The 18,676-nt window shown below is 42.1% G+C and overlaps 1 protein-coding gene across 1 annotated transcript; it reads left to right on the forward strand.

Annotated features, from left to right (window-relative positions):
• Positions 1-8,372: 8,372 nt before the first annotated feature.
• On the forward strand, positions 8,373-8,908 carry ZNF80 (zinc finger protein 80). Its single transcript, XM_055316025.1, is given in 4 exon segments — positions 8,373-8,429; positions 8,431-8,559; positions 8,562-8,613; positions 8,616-8,908. Coding segments are annotated over 4 exon segments (531 nt in total).
• The last annotated feature ends 9,768 nt before the right edge of the window (positions 8,909-18,676 follow it).

Genomic DNA, 18,676 nt, shown 5'->3' on the forward strand with positions numbered 1-18,676 from the left:
CATGAAAAATGTTGAAGAGAGGCTTCCCCAGTGAAGCATTACCCTGGGTTCTGGGATGTACTCTGCATATTGGAGTAAGTTACTCTCTATCAACAACTAGAGAAGAATTTCAAACTGTGAACACAATAGAAACCTATAAAACTGAGCACTGTCTTACAAATAATCTAGAGAGATAGTGGGCTGGAATATATCAAGCTATCTTATATCAGGCTAGTTCTAGAGAGCAGGACCACAATAATCAGTCCTATCTCTATCAAAAGTCAAAACAGTTCTAGGACATTCCTAGATGAACTCTATCAGTTCCCATTGTGGAAGGGAGACCCAAAAATCTTCAGGACAGTTGAAGGTCTCAACTAGTAACAACCACACCTCTCCAGTCACTGATAGAAGAGACTTCAAGTTGGCAGCTGTAGGCAACCATATGGAGCAGCCCTTAATGGATAAGAAAATAAGAAGCCAGGATCCCTGGGTGGTGCAGCGGTTTGGTGCCTGCCTTTGGCCCAGGGCGCAATCCTGGAGACCCGGGATTGAATCCCACGTCGGGCTCCCAGTGCATGGAGCCTGCTTCTCCCTCTGCCTATGTCTCTGCCTCTCTCTCTCCCTCTCTCTCTCTCTGTGACTATCATAAATAAATTTTAAAAAATTGGGATCCCTGGGTGGCGCAGCGGTTTGGCGCCTGCCTTTGGCCCAGGGCGCGATCCTGGAGACCCGGGATCGAATCCCACGTCGGGCTCCCGGTGCATGGAGCCTGCTTCTCCCTCTGCCTCTCTCTCTCCCTCTCTCTCTCTCTCTCTCTCTGTGTGACTATCATAAATTAAAAAAAATTTTTTTAAATTAAAAAAAAAAAGAAAAGAAAATAAGAAGCCTAGGACAGCCAAGACTGGGAAAGCATTGTTTGGGAGATTCCCTAGTTAGGCTTTAGTAAAGGCAGTATTCAGAATCCCTCAGTCCTTATCCTAGCCCACCTTCTGCAGCTGGGAGTGATGGGTTGGGAAGGATGGGAATGGGAGGAGTTACTTAATGAGTTCTTAGGGGTGGAATATCATCCATCCAGACTGTTAGAGACAGCCAACACTGGACCAGACTTTTTGGCAAAGGACTTTGAAAGTTTTGAGGTGAAAAATCCTAAGATATTTTGAATTAAAATAGAGCATAGTGGTCCACGTGATATTTGCTCTTAAAATCCCAAATTGGAGTTATAAATGTAATTATGGTTTTATGAATTCATGAATTCTGCTTCTGATGGCATTTTCTCTTTAATATCCCTTTCCTATTCTGAGATTTATGCTTTTTTTTTTCACCCTTGGATCCATATTGTCCCATATCCCACAGTTTCACTGAAGACCTAAATAGCCCAACACTGGTGAGGGGGAAGTACATAGATCCAGATAAGCTGAGCTAATCCCTCATTTTCCAAATGAAGAAACTGATGGGTGAAGTGAATTTCCTGAGGTTATCCCACAAGTCATACTATCTCAGACCTAGATCTCCCCAAGAAACAATAAAGCTTTCTCTCTGGTTTCCTAGTCCTGAATCTTTTTAGTGGGGTATAACAGAGTGAAACTTTGACATCTCATGACAACCTGTGAAGAATTTGCTGTTGGCCTGGTAATGGGAAACACGCCAATGAAGAAATAAATAAATTTTATTTATTTATATATAAGTATATGAATAATTGAGGAGACGGGCAACCTGTCAGCAAATGGTCGACAAGTAGAACAGACAAGAAGCACATGGGAAACCTCTAGTCAGAAAGAATATTTTCTGAGGAAAACAGAAATTCATTCTTCCTTACAGCAACCACCGTGGGGAGGGACTGCAGAATCCACTGGGCATCTGAGAGGCAGGTGTTCAGCTCCCTGCAACAGCTCCAGGGCCCAGAGGCAACTCCCACAGCCAGAAAGGAGGAGGGGCGGGTCCTAACTGGGGCAGGGGTAAGGACTTGCTTTTGCATTGGAAGTGGGCTGCTCCCTGGTGTAGCCTAAACAGAGCTGTCCCGCACAAAGGGAAGTTGGCTTCCCAGATAGAAAACCAATGGCTACACTTCACTGAGTTTCATGCTTTGGTATTTTTTCTTTGTTGTCTGTTAGACTTAATATCACCTAAAGCAGTAGCAGTGGTAACAGACTTCTCCGTGGGCAGGTCGTTCTCATCTTTGGGCCATGGGAACATAGTCCGGAATACCGTAACAGCTTTGTACAGTGACAGATGATCACTAGACTTCTGTTGGGAACATTTTGGAATGTATGAAAGCATCAAATCACTGTGACGTACCCCTGAAACTAACAGGATACTGTAGGACAATTATACTTCAATGAAAAAGCGGGGGGGGGGGGTGTATTAAGCACCTTTTTCTGATTTATAAAAGGAATCAAATTAGACAGGGTGTGTATTCATTCAAGGGCCACATGCAAGGCACAGTGTTTCCTACTCCGGGAGATATAAAGATGAATTCAACGAGAATCATGCTCTTGTGAACTGGGGAGGGGGGATGGGTGTCAGGCTGAGCACCAGGCAGGAGGTGAAAAGCCATATGAGCTAAAGGATAAAAGCCTAGGGAGATACAAAGGAGAGTTTATTCCTAATGCGGAGAATCCACGTGTTTAGAGGAAGGGCATTTTAGATGGGTCTCGCACATTTTGAGAAGGAATAAAAACTTGCCAGGCTGGAAAGGATGGGTACTTCAAGAGGCCTTACTACAGGAGGAAGAAGGAAATTGAGTTAACAAGTTTCTAGAATCTGGCTGGCCACCAGAAGTGCCTGGGGAGATTTAGTTGTCTCTTTGTTTCCTTTCCCTTTAAATAGAGTCTTAAGCTCCCAAAGGCTTCCCTCCTCTAGGAGCCTGGGCTGCGGGGAGGGAGCAATCAAAAGACCACCAGGGCTTAAAGCGGTTTGAACTCCCCTCTAAAAACATTTCAAGACCTTTCTGTGCCATTGGACTTTTCTCCCAGACGCAAAATATGTGCGAGCATCGAAATACATCACTCATGTCAGTGTCTTGAAAAGTCACTGATTTGATTTTCATTTTCCTGCCCGCAGGTCAGGAGACCTGTTGCTAAGAGCCCAGGGCCCATCAGCTTTTCTAGTTTCTCCTCCCCATCTCCTTCTGGAAGCATTGAAAGGGCAGCAGGCAGGCTTGCTGTGGTGGGAGGGGTGGGACTGTGCTGCATTCAAAAAATCTGTAGGTGCTCCTGAGGGCAGGCATCAGTGTCCCACTAGACAATGGGGTGTGGGGTTGTAGCAGCCGGCCCAGGGAGGCTCTGAGCAGGGCTGTGAGCCCTCTGGTTCTCTTCCATCTCTGCTCCCCTCCTCTCTACCAGCACAGAGGGAAAAGGGGAGAGGAGGTCTGGCTCCACTGCAAGGCCCTGGATGTTTTCACACTGTAAATTCTTCTTCCTCCTCCTACTCTGTTTTATGCAGAGCCATGGTAGACAGATCTGACAAGGGAGGGATGATCCCTCTGGCATGAACATTTGAATAGGATACATTTGGAGCTGACTTTAGGCTTAGCAGCCCAGATGAACCCATAAAGGACCTTGAGCCGAGTGGGAAAGAAGTCAAAGGGCAAACCTACCATGTTTAGGGACGTCCCAGGTAGAAATAACCTGTTCCAGTTCTTCTTAGAGAAGGAAGTGGCCCTCTGCTGCTATAGCCGGACCCAGGAATCAGATTCTATGTTGAAAAGATGGGAATACCTCTATTTCCGCTAACTGGCAACAGAAGAGATCTGGAAAACAAAACACATATTTTCAAGATTAGGTGAAATGCACCATTTACCAGTGGAAAGTTAATCCTATGGAAACACCTTCTAGAAGAAATGGACACCACAGATAAGCAGAGGTCATGGAACTACTCTGGTGCCAAGAATCTAAATTTTCTGTGTGGTCCTATGGAGCTTTACCTGCATAGCAGAGGAGCGTGGACCTCAGCAGACCCTGTCTGCAGAAGGATGGGTTTAGACTCTTGAGAGAACTGCAAGGCAGGTGATCTCCACTCACTCAGGGCTTCTGGAAGGAAATCCCCACAAAGCTTTGTGGAAATGCAACCTGGATCGCACAGTGGATGTCCTATTTAAAACAAAACAACCTAGCCTTTGGGAAGGTTGAAATGGTAAAAGTTAAAATGGTAACTCCACCTTTAAATTTTTGAGGAACTACCGGGCTGTTTTCCAAAATGGCTAAACCATTTTACATTCTCACCAGCAGTGCACGAGGCTTGCAATTTCTCCACGTCCCCACCAACAGTTGTTATTGTCTTTTCAACTGAGTCATCCCACTAAGTGTGAAATAGTATCTCATTGTGGTTTTTTTTTTAATTTTTTTTAATTTATTTATTTATGATAGTCACAGAGAGAGAGAGAGAGAGAGAGGCAGAGACACAGGCAGAGGGAGAAGCAGGCTCCATGCACCGGGAGCCCGATGTGGGACTCGATCCGGGGTCTCCAGGATCGCGCCCTGGGCCAAAGGCAGGCGCCAAACCGCTGTGCCACCCAGGGATCCCCCTCATTGCGGTTTTGATTTTCACTGTCCTAGTGGCTAATGACATTGAGCAGCTTTTCATGTGCTATCGGTTTTTTGTATATCCTTTATGAAGAAATAGCTTTTCAAATTCTTTGCCCATTTTGATTGGGCTTTTTGTCTTTTAATTATTAAGTTATAAGAGTTATACAATTGTGCACATATAATTTGTAAATATTTGTTTCTATTCTGTGGGTCCTTTTTTCACTTTATCAGTGGCATCCTTTGAAGCACAGAAGTTTCTAATTTGAATGAAGCCCAACTTACCTATTTTCTCTTTTGTTGCTCATTCTTGTGGTGTCATGTCTAAGAAGCGAATACCTAAACTAAGACCACAGAAATTTACAACTATGTTTTCTTCTAAGAGTTTTATAGTTTTAGCTCTTACATTTTGGTCTATTACCCATTTTGAGTAAATTTTTGTGTATTACATGAGGTAAGAATCCAAGTTCTTTCTTTTGCATGTGGATCTAGTTGTCTCAGTACCGTTTGTTGAAAACACTATTCTTTCCCATCATAATCATTCTTTTTAATGAATGAAAAGAGCTCTTTTCTCCAAAAGTTTTTTTATAAGGACATATTAGTCTAGGACCTACCCTAATGACCTCAATCTTAACTTGATCATTTGCAAAAATCCTATTTCCAAATGAACCACATTCACATGTACAGGGGTTAGAACTTCAACATCTTTTGCAGAAGATGCTATCAACCCCTAAGAGTAAGTACATATATTTTACATAAATATTGCTCTATTTTGTCCTGAAGGGATGTACTAATGGAGACATAAGGTAATATTGTGTGGGTGGGGTCAGAGTCTCCACTAAAGGAAGCAGACACTACACCCAGCAGTCCTCCTTAATAGTAAAAGACAGGAACAGAAAATGCGGAAGACAGTCCTAAAATGGAGCTGAGAAGGAAACTCCTTCCTCTCCCAGCACCTTGACTTGGGCCTAGACTCTGGGGAATTAAGGCATGTTTGAGGTGTTTCTGGGTGTTGGAGAAAACCTAGATTCTTCCTTTAGGGGGAAGAGTATGCTCTGAACATAAATGCAGTCCTATAGAGGCCCCAGGAGGACAGATTAGGAACTGAGGGCTTTAAGAACAACCATAGCTAGTAGTCAATTGTAAATTATTCTTTGTGTGAAAGCCCCTTGCAATCCCCAGCCTTCAGCAAAGTCTTAATAAACTCACAGACTGGTCTAATATCAGAGAAAAAGTCTATATTCATGTGAGGACTACAGTGCTAAAGGGAGGCAGAGGAAGAGTGGCGGACACTCTCCCCATGAATGTGTCCAAGGACCAAAACTTGCAGGTGACAGCTGCACTCACCATGGTTGTGGACTGGAGTAGCCCCAGCTGACACAGGAGCCTCCTGAGAAGCCCTTGAGAACTGCTGGTAGGAGACTCTGAGTAGAGCATAGTTTCTGACCTAATTGATACAAACTCCCAGCTAAGATACTCAGGCTATTTAAAAGCATTGCTACTGAAGAGCTCAAATGACTACACGTATCAATCATTTCAGACAGTGCTCTGTATCCTTAAAACCATATACAGAAAGATAGACTCACTAAGGAAAAAAGTACTTTTTCAAGAAGCAAAGCTAACTCAATTGCCCACACTATCATGGTTATGATGTCGGTATCAAGTGGTCAGCTTTCTTGAACTCTTAAAAGTGGATACAATTGAGAGCAAGGGCCACACTCGGAGAACCAGTGCCGGAGAGAACTTTGTCTCAAGTGTGTAGCATCCTGAGACCGATGGAGTCAACTGTCCTGGGCAAGACAGTCCAGCACCTATTCAGACCAGCTCATGCATAGCGGCCTTATGCATGGCCATCCACTATTGCTTCCCATTCTAGAAAATGCAGCTGACCTCTCTGCCTTGTATTCTCACTGCACTGAGTTTCAATGAATCCCATGATTGAGAAAACGCTATTGGCTTTTCCCAGGTGATGTGTTTGTTGAGTCCTTCACTTCTCTGACCTTAATATTTACATATGCTATGAAAGTGATCAAGCCGGTGATACCAACAAAAATCAATACTAAACACAATCTTGGGGCACCTGGGTGGTTCAGGGGTGGAGTGTCTGCCTTTGGCTTGGGTTGTGATCCTGGGGTCCTGGAATGGAGTCCCTGCAGGGAGCCTGCTTCTCCCTCTGCCTATGCCTCTGTCTCACTCTGTGCAGGTCTCTCATGAATAAATAGAATCTTTAAAAATAAGTAAATAAAAACAATCTCAATTATGCAAAAATAGATTTTTCTTTGACATCAGGAAAATGCAAAGAGCATCTGCTATCGCCCCTTCTCTTCAGCATCATGGATGGAGGTCTTTGGCCAGCACAGAAGACAGAAAAATGAAACAAAGTTTAAGTATTGGCTGAACGTCAGCCTGTCTAGCCATTTCACTGGAGGTCCTGTAATGGGCAGTTATCTTTGGCTCTCTTGTCTTGAGATGGTCATACTCTCAGAGAAGACCAGTCCAAATAGCTGCAAGAAGAGCAACAATGGGCAGAGGTCCCAAAACCCAAAGTTTGGGACCCAAACCATCAATCCTTTTATCAGAAACTTCAAATTAGCCTCTCCTTCTCTAGTTCCAAGATCATCTCTTCACGGTCATAACAAGTTCCAGCTCGGGCAGGGGAGGAATCGGGGACAGCGAATCGGGGTCCTGCTCAAACCGCTCTCCCCATCTTCCCCACGATGGCCTCCGCTCTTCACCAATTCCAGAGGGACTTGGCACTTCCCAGGATTCTGCAGTGCCGATTGCGATGCTTCCAATTCCCTGCTACAGCCTAGGCTAGAACACTCTTGAACTGCTGAGTAATGTTCCATTCTGTGGAGAAGCCATTTATCCACCTTCTTTCCTGGACTCTCTCCAGGTGTTTGCTATTGTAAACATTCTTATACATGTCTCCTGAGGCATATGTAGAAAAGCTTCTCTTTGGAAAGACTGGTAGGAAGCAAGGCCAAACTTTTTCAAAGTAGTTTTACAAATAATAACAGAACCACATACAACATGAAAGAGATCTTAAATTTCCATGCCTCCTCCAACACCCAGTATTTGGACTGGAGTGACTTTAATACCCAGCCCATACAGTTTTCTGTGGGCCAGTGCAGAGAATAAAGCAGCAAATAAAATTTGCCCCAGACCCTGCATGACCAAATTCCTTGCATGCATGTTCACATATATATCTGAGTGCGTGTTTGTAGTTTCTCCCTGACACAACTTGAGTGCACTTCCTACTGCTATATGAACTTCCTTCCAGGGTAACTGAAGTTTCAATTCACAGAAATAAAAAAAAAAGTGAAACTGAAGCCCCCCAGGAGTTATAGTCCCAATGCTTGGCTGGGCACAGTGCTCTCTGGTATCTGCGGTCACAGGCATGCTCTGTGCTGGTGGAAGCAGTGCTACATACCATACACCTTTTGTCTTGTTAGATTGTGGTGGTGTTCCAGGCGGCAGTGTTTGGACCTGCCTGTGACCTTCCCTTGGAAGGACTGAGGGCAGGTGGACCAGGCCCAGAGGACTCTATTCTGGGAAATACCACGAGAGACCTGCAGACCCATGGTCTCACTGGAGCATGCAGTTCTCAAACCAGAGTGGATCTAATAGCTTGCAGCACCAGTAAGAGACAGATAGAGGTCTTTGCTGAAGCAAGCACTTGCCCAGGTGACCCGTTAAACTCAAGACCAGCCTGCTTTGTCTAAGGAGGCCTTGCTTCGGGAAAGACTTACTCAGGAAGCCAGAAGGTCATCCAGGTTGGGGCAAGCCAGAGATCAGGAAAGGTTGTTGGAAATGCAGGAAGGGCACTTGAGACCATTTATAGTCTCCCACAAGGAGACCCTCCTGGAGAAGATGAGCCTTCAACACAACAGGTTGGGGACAGATGAGAGTCTGTACTCGAGGGTTTTAACAGAAGTAAGACACTGCAGGAGATGCTATTCATGACTCTGCCTCATAGGAACCAAGTATAGACACTCGGGTTCAGGCAGCGAAGACCCTCTACAAATGCAAAGAAGGTGGGAAAGTGTTCAACAAGACCTGCCTCTCCTTGTTCAGCATCAGCAGATTCACACTGGAGTGAAGTCTGATGAATGCCACGGTGTGGGAAAGCCTTTTGTGAAAAGGTAGACTTTGCTTGACACTTGAGGATTCACACCAGAGAGAAACCCTACCAGGGCAGCGAATGTGGAAAGACCTTCCCCTTCCACTCTGTTTTTATCTGATACAGTATGACCCTCACTGCCCAAAAGCCCTATGAGGGTAAAGAATGTGGGGAAGATTTGTACTACAGCTTCTCCCTCACTCAACACACCAGGAGTCACGCTGGAGAGAAGCTCTACGTGAACGTGGAAAGGCCTTTGCCTGCTACTCTTTCAGCCGACGTATGACGATCCACACTAGAGAAGCAAAACATTGAGTGCAAATAGTGTGGGAAAGGCTTCGTAACACCTTTTCTTTCCCTTGACACTTGAGGAGTGGTGCTGGGGAGAAGCACTCTGAATGCTGTAAGTGTAGGAAAGCCTTAAGCTGCTGCTCATGGCTCACTCAGCTCACTCATTCATGCTGCAGAGCAACTCCTTGAGCCTAGGATACGTGGGTACGTGCCTTTTGCACCTGCCTACCTCAGTCAACATCCAATAACTTGTACAAGGAAAAGACCTCTTGAATATAACTACTACAGAAAATCGCTTGGTCACAGGAAACATCTTACTTGGCATCTGAGAATTCACGTAGGAGAGAGACCTGTTGATTACTGCACACTTAGAAGAAAGGTCAGCCACACATCTCCCCAAAGGCTGTATCACTAAGCCATCTCAGGATTATTTCAGAGAACAAGGAGGAGGGAGCAGTAGAAGAGAAAAGAAAAAGAAATGAGCGCACAGCTTCTCTGAGATTTCTCTGAAAGCCATGCGTATGAAAATGTGCATACTTTTCTTTCTTTGGGGCTGAGAGCTAACAGGGCTTTGCCCCTTTCTTTGGGCTTGATATCTGTGTTCACTCATGTCTAGTGACAGGGGAGTTGGCACTGTTGAAAGCACTCTTTATTGCAAAACATTGTCTTTAGTCTTAATGAGCATAAGTCTATATGAGAAATATGAAGTTTGTAAGAAGTGAGAATATTAAAAGTACTGCCACGTAAGATTATTTTATATTTAAGGAGATGAAGATCTACATATGAATAGGCACATCTTAATGCATCATTTAAGACTATGGAAGGTTTTAATTTTTAAAACAGTATTTCTTCATGTGGTTTTGAACACCCAGGGACACTGGAGCTACGTGGCTTTCACAGGTGAGCTTGCAGTCTTTCCTTCATGGTTTCTCAGCTTCTTTCGTCCTCTGTAGAGGGGCTTCTCCAAAACAATGTCAGCAGTTTTCTAGAGATTACACTGGAGCTCGTTAAACAAACAAAAAATATAGCTACCTTAAACTAATGAAAAACTCAGGAAGACATTTTAAAAAATATTTAAATGAATACAGTGTATTAAAATGTGAAACATGCATGGGGATCCTTTGACATATTAATGCAATTTCTAGAAATCTAGTCAAGAGAAATATTCTGACAAATGTGCAGAGATATGTGTACAAAAATAACTGCCAAAAATGTGTTTTTATATATGAAACAGTGAAAACAACCTAAATGTCTATCAGTAAAGAAATAAATTATGGCACATCTGTTCTATGAAATACCATGGAAGGATAAAATATCTCTGTGTGTATTGAGGTTAGAATATCTCCAGATACAGTGTTAGGTAAAAAAGCAAGTTGCAGGAAATGAAATTAGATCTGGAAGGAGAAACATAACACTGTTAACAGTGGCTCTCAGTGGGAAGAGGGGTGGATCATGGATATAGGGAACTTGCAGTTTTTACTTTATATACTTAAACATTGTTTGCAAGTTTTTAAATAAAGAACGTGTATTATTTTTGTACTAATGTTTCAAATATTTTAATCAAAATGATGCCTTGCAATAAAAGTGACTTCTATTATTTCTTATGAGGCATGGATTTTACAGGATGTTTCAAAGTTCTGGTGTTATTATGCCTTAAAAAAAAACCCCAAATCAAGGATCCAGAGCTATTTGACAATATCTAATAAATGATAAGGAAGTTTAAAAACATTGAGACAAGACGTATGTAGAATAACATGTAAAAAAAAATGAGAGCTCAGCATAGGCTACTCTTCAACAAATAATAAACACTTGTTTTTCTTTAAAATCCTGGTAACTTGGGGATCCCTGGGTGGCTCAGTGGTTTGGCACGTGCCTTTGGCCCAGGGCATGATCCTGGAGTCCCAGGATTGAGTCCCACATCAGGCTCCCTACATGGAGCCTGTTTATCCCTCTGCCTGTGTCTCTGTCTCTGTCCCTCTCTCTCATGTGAATAAATAAGTAAAATGAAAAAAATAAAATAAAATAAAATCCTGGTAACTTGGGGCACCTGGGTGGCTCAGTGGTTGAGCGTCTGCCTTTGGCTCAAGGCATGATCCTGGGGTCTCAGGATCCAGTCCCCCATGGGGCTCCCCACAGAGAGTCTGCTTCTCCCTCTGCCTGTGTCTCTGCCTCTCTCTCTGTGTCTCTCATGAATAAATAAAATCTTTTAAAAATATAAAATAAAAAATAAAATGCCCTTTTACAAGTGGTTAGGTTTTAGGTGTCAGGTTTTAATCTCCTTGGAGCTGATCACAAGGGAAGTACTCTGATTGCTAGTAATGTCAGTGTATCCTGTGTACATACACACATATACACACAAACATAAAGACACGTGTGCTGGCCACAGCTGGTTCTAGATGTTTGCTGCAGAATGAATGTGGTTAGGTGTACTGGATTTACTTTCAGTCCTCATGATACAGGTCAGTTTTCTGAGTGGAGAGAAGCGTGGCTGCTTCTGTCCAACATAATATTCATGGCAAGCAATCAGACCTTTTTTTCCAGAAAAGAACACGAGTTTGATATCTAATGATTTAATATTTAAGATTTGTCTGCAGCCTCCCCCACAACATATTTGAATATTTGTTAACATCATGCATTGAGAATCATGAACTGAGAATCATGAACCATCAGACATACTTCCCTTGTTTAGAAATAAGGATGGGGCATCTGGGTGGCTCAGTCAGTTAAGTGTCTGCCTTTGGCTCAGGTCATGATCCCAGGGTCCTGAGATCAAGCCTGGCATTGGGCTCTGTGCTCAGCAGGACGTCTGCCTCTCCCTCTCTCTCTTAGCACTCATTCTCTCTGTCTCTGTCTCTCCTCTCTCAAGTAAATAAATAAATAAATCTTTTAAAAAAGAAGAGGAAAGGAGAGAGATTTTCACACAAGCATACCTGTAACCCACAGGTAAAAGTCTGTCTAGGCATTTCAGTTGTAGTAGTTTGCCTGATAGAGTTGTCCCACCAGAAACTGTGAGTTTTGTTCTCTAGCAGGAGAAGTTGGCAGCTACAGCATGGTACAAGTAGATCCTACCCATTTGGGATCAGTCGCTGAAAGTGGACTGTGAATGAGAAGCCAAGTGACCTTTTCCTTTAGAAGAATGTCTTAGTCCAGGTTACAATACCAAAATACCATAAACTAGGTGGCTTATAAACAACAGAAATCTATTTCTCACAGTTCTGGAAGCTGGCAAGTTCAAGATCAAAGCCCCAGCAGATTGGGTGCCTGGTGAAAACCATTTCCTTGTTCACAGACAGTTGTCTTCTCATTGTGCCCTCACATGGTGGGAGGAACAAGGGAGCCCTCATGGGTTTCTTTTACCAGAGAACCAATCCCATTCATGAGGCTTCCACCCTCATGACCTAATTACCTCCAAAATCGTCACTTCCAAATATCATCACCCTGGGGGTTAGAGTTCAACATGGATTTCAAGGGGACACGCACAGTCTATAACAGAGGAGAAAAGATCACCTGGAGAAGATACCGTGAAGGTCATCGAGTAGTCCCCCTGGTCATATAAGGGTAGACTAAGCAGGTGTTATGGCCTTGGGAGAGATGAATATAAGATCTTTGGTATTTCCTATGGTTTTAAAACTCTGCCTCCACCCTGAGAAGGAAAGTGTCCACCCTGAGAAATAAGGACAGTAATTTTGCGTCTGAGAATGGTGCTGGTGGTGATGTAGTCAGGGTGACCCACTGTTCTCCAGGAGGTTATGATTGTCACTCAAGAAAGTTATAAGCAAAAGTGATTATGCAATGATCTGTACTCATCAAAATGTCCTTGTAATGGAAAAATAGCCACAGAACTTTTCAAGGCCAAATTCAATGGCAATACATAACATACAGCAGTGAACAAGTTACTGCACAGGGGGGTGTAAACTGACCAAATTTCATTTCCCTCTACGTCTGACTTTAGGACTAATCCCCTTTGGAGTATAAGTATCCAGTGTTCTTAGACAACTCAATTTAAGGGACATGGGAACCCTCAAAGCAAGACACTGAGCTCCACGATAATGAAGCACATGGGACATGTGAGTGATCAAGTGGCTATGTGAAAATATAGGGGGGGAAAGTTCTGTATTTCAAATTTGTGGGCCAATTCATTCCAGTTATAGGTAAAAATGTGTTTTCTTAAGGCTAAGACAATCTAAGCCTTTTGAAGAGCTAATTCGTTAGATATTACCTTTGGCTTCTTACTGACTTTTCAATGAAGGATTGTGAATGTCTATCTCTTCTTTGATTTCCATAGCTGCTGCTGCCAGCTATCAACATATTAGCATTCCTTCATAGCTTTCTCTTTTCTGTAGCCTTTTCCGGATCTGTTTATCTTTATATTCTACAGCTTCAATATAGTAGGTCTAGATGGGGCTCTCCAGTTTATCATGCTTGGTATTTATAGGGATTTCTGAATCTAAAGATTCCTCTATTTCATCAGTTCTGGAAATGTTTCCTTCATTATAACTTTGGACATGCATCTCTTTCATTACCTCTATTACTCTATTATTACTTTCCATAATTCTCCTTAAATGTATATTGTACCTTCTTACTCTTTCCTTTCTCTTACCCTACCTCCCTTATTTTCAACCTCATTCTTCTATGCTTTCAGAGTAGTTATTTCATATCTATCTCCCAGTTCACTAATTCTCTCTTCACCTGTGTAAGTAAAATGCCAGTGGTTATATTTTTCATTTATACAAGCCCTAATTGGTTCTTTTTCAAAATATATAGTTGGTCATTTCTTACACTTTTAATACCTCTTTTATATTTTATATACAACATTTCTAATATCTGAAATTTTGATTAAACTTCTGATTTTGTTTCTTGATGGTTCTCTTGATTTCTAACCAGGATGTCTTATTTCCTCATATATTTTGTGATTTTTAATTCTGAGCTAATGTTAATTGGAATTATATCTGTAGGAATTCTTTAAGGCCTGAAATCAAGATGCACACCTTCAGAGAAAATTTACTTGCTCCTATCAGGCACCTGGAGACACTACCTAACAGACTATTTTGGATTCTCAGCTTGGGATTTTTCAGCTCATATTAGTAATGGGGATTCTAGCTTAAATCCAAAGAGAATGACTCATGGTTATGAATTTCTCAAGAGAAATTTATCCTTCCTAGTATCCCAAAGGTAAGACAGGCAGTTATATTTACTGGGCTTCCTCTAAGGGGCACTTTTTTCCCTACTTCTTCTTTTCACCAAGGATAGCACCTTTTGGGAGCACTGGCTTTAGGCAAAAGTCTTTGACCCTATTTCCCACATTACACATACCTTGAGTCTTGTCTTTCCCAAATGTGGTTTTCTCTGATTTGTGTTTTTTTGACTCTTAAGAATTTTCCTTTCTTAAAAAAAAAAAAGAAAAAAAAAGAATTTTCCTTTCTTGCCAATACAACTAGGCATTTTTTAAATATATAATTCTTCTAATTTTACTTTCTTTTTAGGCATTTTGCACTAAAGAGACTTTTTCTTAACACCTAGTATTCCATACTGCCAGAAACAGGGCTTCTATTATTCATTTAATTAGCTAAATCAGGTTCCCCCAACCTTTTGAATTTACCACAGTAAATTGTAACAAAAGATGAATTGACACACATAGACTCGCCAGTTTTTTATTTTGTAAAATAATAATTTAAAAAACAAATGTAATGTGTTGAGCACTGGGTATTATACTATATGTTGGCAAGTTGAATTTATTTTTAAAAAATGCCTAACTACCTTTTACTTTCATCATCTCATAAAAAATAAGTTGAGAAGACATTATGAGAGAAACAGCTTTTAACTTAAATTTATTTTGCATTTTGCTGAGATTGATGACAACTTTGTCATAGACCATCATTGCTCCACGGATTTAGCAATTGGGAACCACTAAGCTATGTCATATGCCATTTCAGACAACTGTATCTGAAAGTGTACTCACCATAAAATCTATTAACTGGGAACTCCAAGCACCACCAACAAACTAACTGGGCTAATGTCATTAAATTTACTTATTTGCAGTTGAGTAAATAACTCCCAGTTTATGAAAAACAGAAATAAAAAATGGCATGCAAAGTCCAAATCTTGAATCCCTCCTCCATTTGGGAAAATCACTTAAGCTCTCAGCCTCATTGTCTTCATCTGTGACAATACATACTCACAGATACTTTGAAGACTGATAAGAGGAGTGTTCTTCAGAGTGATGAACTTCTCTATTATTCCCCTCCCTTTCATTCCTATCATGAAGGAAGAAGTTAGGGCCAACTGAGACTTCCAGGAGAATAAAATTTACTGACAAGAAAGATAGCCCAGCAAAATTTAAGCTCTACAGAAGCTGAGATTGTGTTCGTGGAAATATCCCGAATACCTGTAACAGTGCTTGGCACACTGAGTGTTCAATGAATGAGGACTGAGAAAACAGATCAGAGCTTTACACCAAAATGAGCCACAATGAAACTATTACCAACATTACCCAAAAGGAGCAGAAATCCTGTGTCCCACATCATAGTCTCCCTTCTCATCAATCCTTTTCCCTCACTCCTCCCTACCCTCCCATGCATCCTACCATGCAATGCTTCTCCAACAGGTTCTACAGTCCCAGAGACAGAACCTGGCTCTAGGAGAGAACAGCAGAATTAAAGAATATCCTAAACCTTTTTAGAGTCCTCGCAATCTGTGCATAAGCCTGTCTTGCAATAATTGCTTTGTACAGTGCTCTGTGGTGACTCTGAAGGCCTGCAGGACCATCAGCCAACTGTGGGGAGGCTGGTCAGATAATATCTATGAATAACAATGCTGGTTAACATTCACTGAGCATTTTAATTACACCAGGCTCTATGCTAGTGCCTTTATATATAGATTACCTCATTTAATTCTCATAGCAACCCACTGAGTTTGGTACTATTAAGCCTCATTTTATAGACACTGAATCTGAAGCTTAGAAAGGTGAAATAGCTCATCTGGGGTCACATAGCTAATACTCTGTCTGAAAAATCCATGCTCTTAACCATGGCATTGTATATAATACAGACTATATACCACTCCAAAGTCTTTGGCATGGATTATATGTAAGCATATCCATATTGTGATGTGACCTTTCTTAAATCAATCTATTCCTTTTGATTTTCTTATGCTAGTGTACAAGTTGAAAAGATAAATATGAAAAAAGAAAATCACGTCTAAAAGTGAAAATAGTGTTTGAAGTGACTAGAGAGAAAAGAACAAAACTGTCCCTTTCTTATATTGTTTTCTTCCTCCTCTATCGAAATGTCTCTTCCTCACCATCACCACCCTCTGTCTGATTATGATTTCTTAGCTTCACGATGACTGCAAAGCTTTCTACATGATCTCCCTATATCAACTTTAGCCCCTCCCCATCTTATCAATCCCTCAAGAAAGCAAGTATGGGACTGATAATAAAGCATCATCTAATCATATCCATCTTCCCAACTAAAACCCTTTTCAATGGTTTCCCTATACCTCTAGGAGAAGGTAAAAATCCCTAACAGAGCCAATAAAGCCATACCTGTCCAGCCCCTACCCATCTACCCAGCCATGCTGCATTTCGTTACTTCTACTTCAGCAACAAGGCTTGTACACATCCTGCTCTCTCTTGCAGGATATGCTCTTCCATCACTTCTCCACCTAATAGAGTCTGACTCATCTTTCAGACTGCTTGCCATTATGTCACCCTGCAGACTGTGCACATGCCTGCTGCATAAGAGGCTCAAGAGGTAATGGTTAAGTGAGTGAATAAAGGGAATTAACCCATGGTGGTCTACAAGCCAGGTCTGTTGGCATCTAGTTTTCACTCTGAATATTCTTGAATGATGATGCTGGAATTCTTTTACCTCCTGCCTCTGCCACAGTTGGCTCAGGATCTGGTTAACACTGAGCTTGCAGGTAAAACTCATGATCCAATCCCACTGGGGAAGACAAAGCCTATCTCAGAGGAAAGCTGCTCGGTGAAGCAATCTCAAGAAATCTTGAGGCTTAAGTCAACGACTGAGTGACCAGAAAGTTGGGAGGACACTGGGCAGTATGCATATGCCCTCCTTATTAACTCAGTAATAAATCAACTCCTAGCACAATTAGAAAAACCAAGTGAGCCATTCCTGAATTCCTGCTCTTGGAATTTCAACTGCTTTCTCTGGCCTCTGAGGCTCAGCTACCCTTCTGAATTCTGTACCCCATTACTCCTCATTCATCTCTCACTGTACTCTGTTGGCTGTGCCTGGCCCTTCCTCTCACATCCTCATCAGCTCCATGGCTATCCTTCTCCAAGTCTCACAATCTTTGAAAAGGTACCCAAATCCCTGACCCTTCAGGGCCAGAAGGATCCAATATTCCATCCCCACCCTGTTAATTAAAATGGTGGGAATTGGGTATGTTCTTTGGCTTCAAATCTCCCAGTTGTACTTGATTAGACCTGGGAGGCATACACACCCAGGAGTATACTCTAGGAGATACTGTAATTAGCTTGCTCCAAATTTATTCTAACCCCCTCCTACTGTGCCTTCCTGTGCTGAAGAGTCCAGAAAGCCAAAAACTACATTTCCCAAACTGCCTTATAGCTGGGATTCCGTAAAGACTCCTGTTTCACCATATAAACTTGCAATGAGGAAGACAGAAAGCACCCATTCAGTTGCTGGCATGGGCTGAGGCAGAGGCAGCATAACCTGTAGTCAGCAGCCCCCTATAATTCAGGGTCCTCCTGCAGCAGAAATGCAACTGCTTGAATTATGGCTGAGGAATCTGGAAGTGTTTTTGGAAGCTCAGCCTAGAACCAGCTCTTCTAACCAGTATCCAGTGATATTAGTATCTGGTAATATTTCTGCTTAAATTCACTAGAGTGGTTTCTGTTGTATGAAGCTGAATTCACCAATAGAAAGCTCAAAGAGTGACTGTAAATCCCTGGGACACCAGGTACAGATTTGTTCAGTCTACCTGACCTTGTTCCAGGCCCAGGCAATTTCCCATCTGTAAGCATCAGTCGCTGGGCAACACCCTAAAGACACCATGCCACACAGCAACCCATGTCCAGCCTTACACCAAACTAAAGGATCATTCCCAGGAATGACCACTCAGAGGCCAGTCCTTAAATTGTTGACTCTAATTGCCTTTTTTGCTGTCCCTATTTACAGACTCTGCACTTTCCGTTTGTCCCATGAGTCAGCTTATGGGCCCTCCCAAACACCTCCTTGTTACCCCTACTTCTTAGGCCATGAAACAAAGTCTCAAACTACTTTAAACAATCACTTAAAATGTAAATTGATATCCCTCTTATGTGCCCATAGCACTCTATATCCACTCCAAGGTAGAGTTTGTCACATTGGGTTAAAATTACCTGTCCACTCCTCTGTAACTCCTACTAGAACGTATCCACATGAGAGTAAGGTCAGGGCCCATTTCATGGAGTATTAACTCCTAGTACTGAACACTATGCTTGGTACATAGTAGGTGCTCAACAAATAGTTCAGAAGTTGTTAATGAATATATAAATGTTATGTTAACATGGTGTTTCTAGCTAAATTCCAAGGGGGCTTTCCCCAGTTCTCTAAATAAATCCTCAGCCAATCTGCAAAGCACTACTATAAGGAGAGAGAGAATTACCAAAAGTCCACTATTTGGACAAATAGACTATTCTGGAATTGATCAATCATATAAAAATTGTATAATTTCATGCTTTCTCTGAAAGATGTCAAAATTCCACAAAGGTCAGTTATTGTGTAACCTCTACAGAGCC

The sequence above is a fragment of the Nyctereutes procyonoides genome, unplaced genomic scaffold, assembly GCF_905146905.1.
Source record: "Nyctereutes procyonoides isolate TBG_1078 unplaced genomic scaffold, NYPRO_anot_genome, whole genome shotgun sequence".
Classification (NCBI taxonomy): domain Eukaryota; kingdom Metazoa; phylum Chordata; class Mammalia; order Carnivora; family Canidae; genus Nyctereutes; species Nyctereutes procyonoides.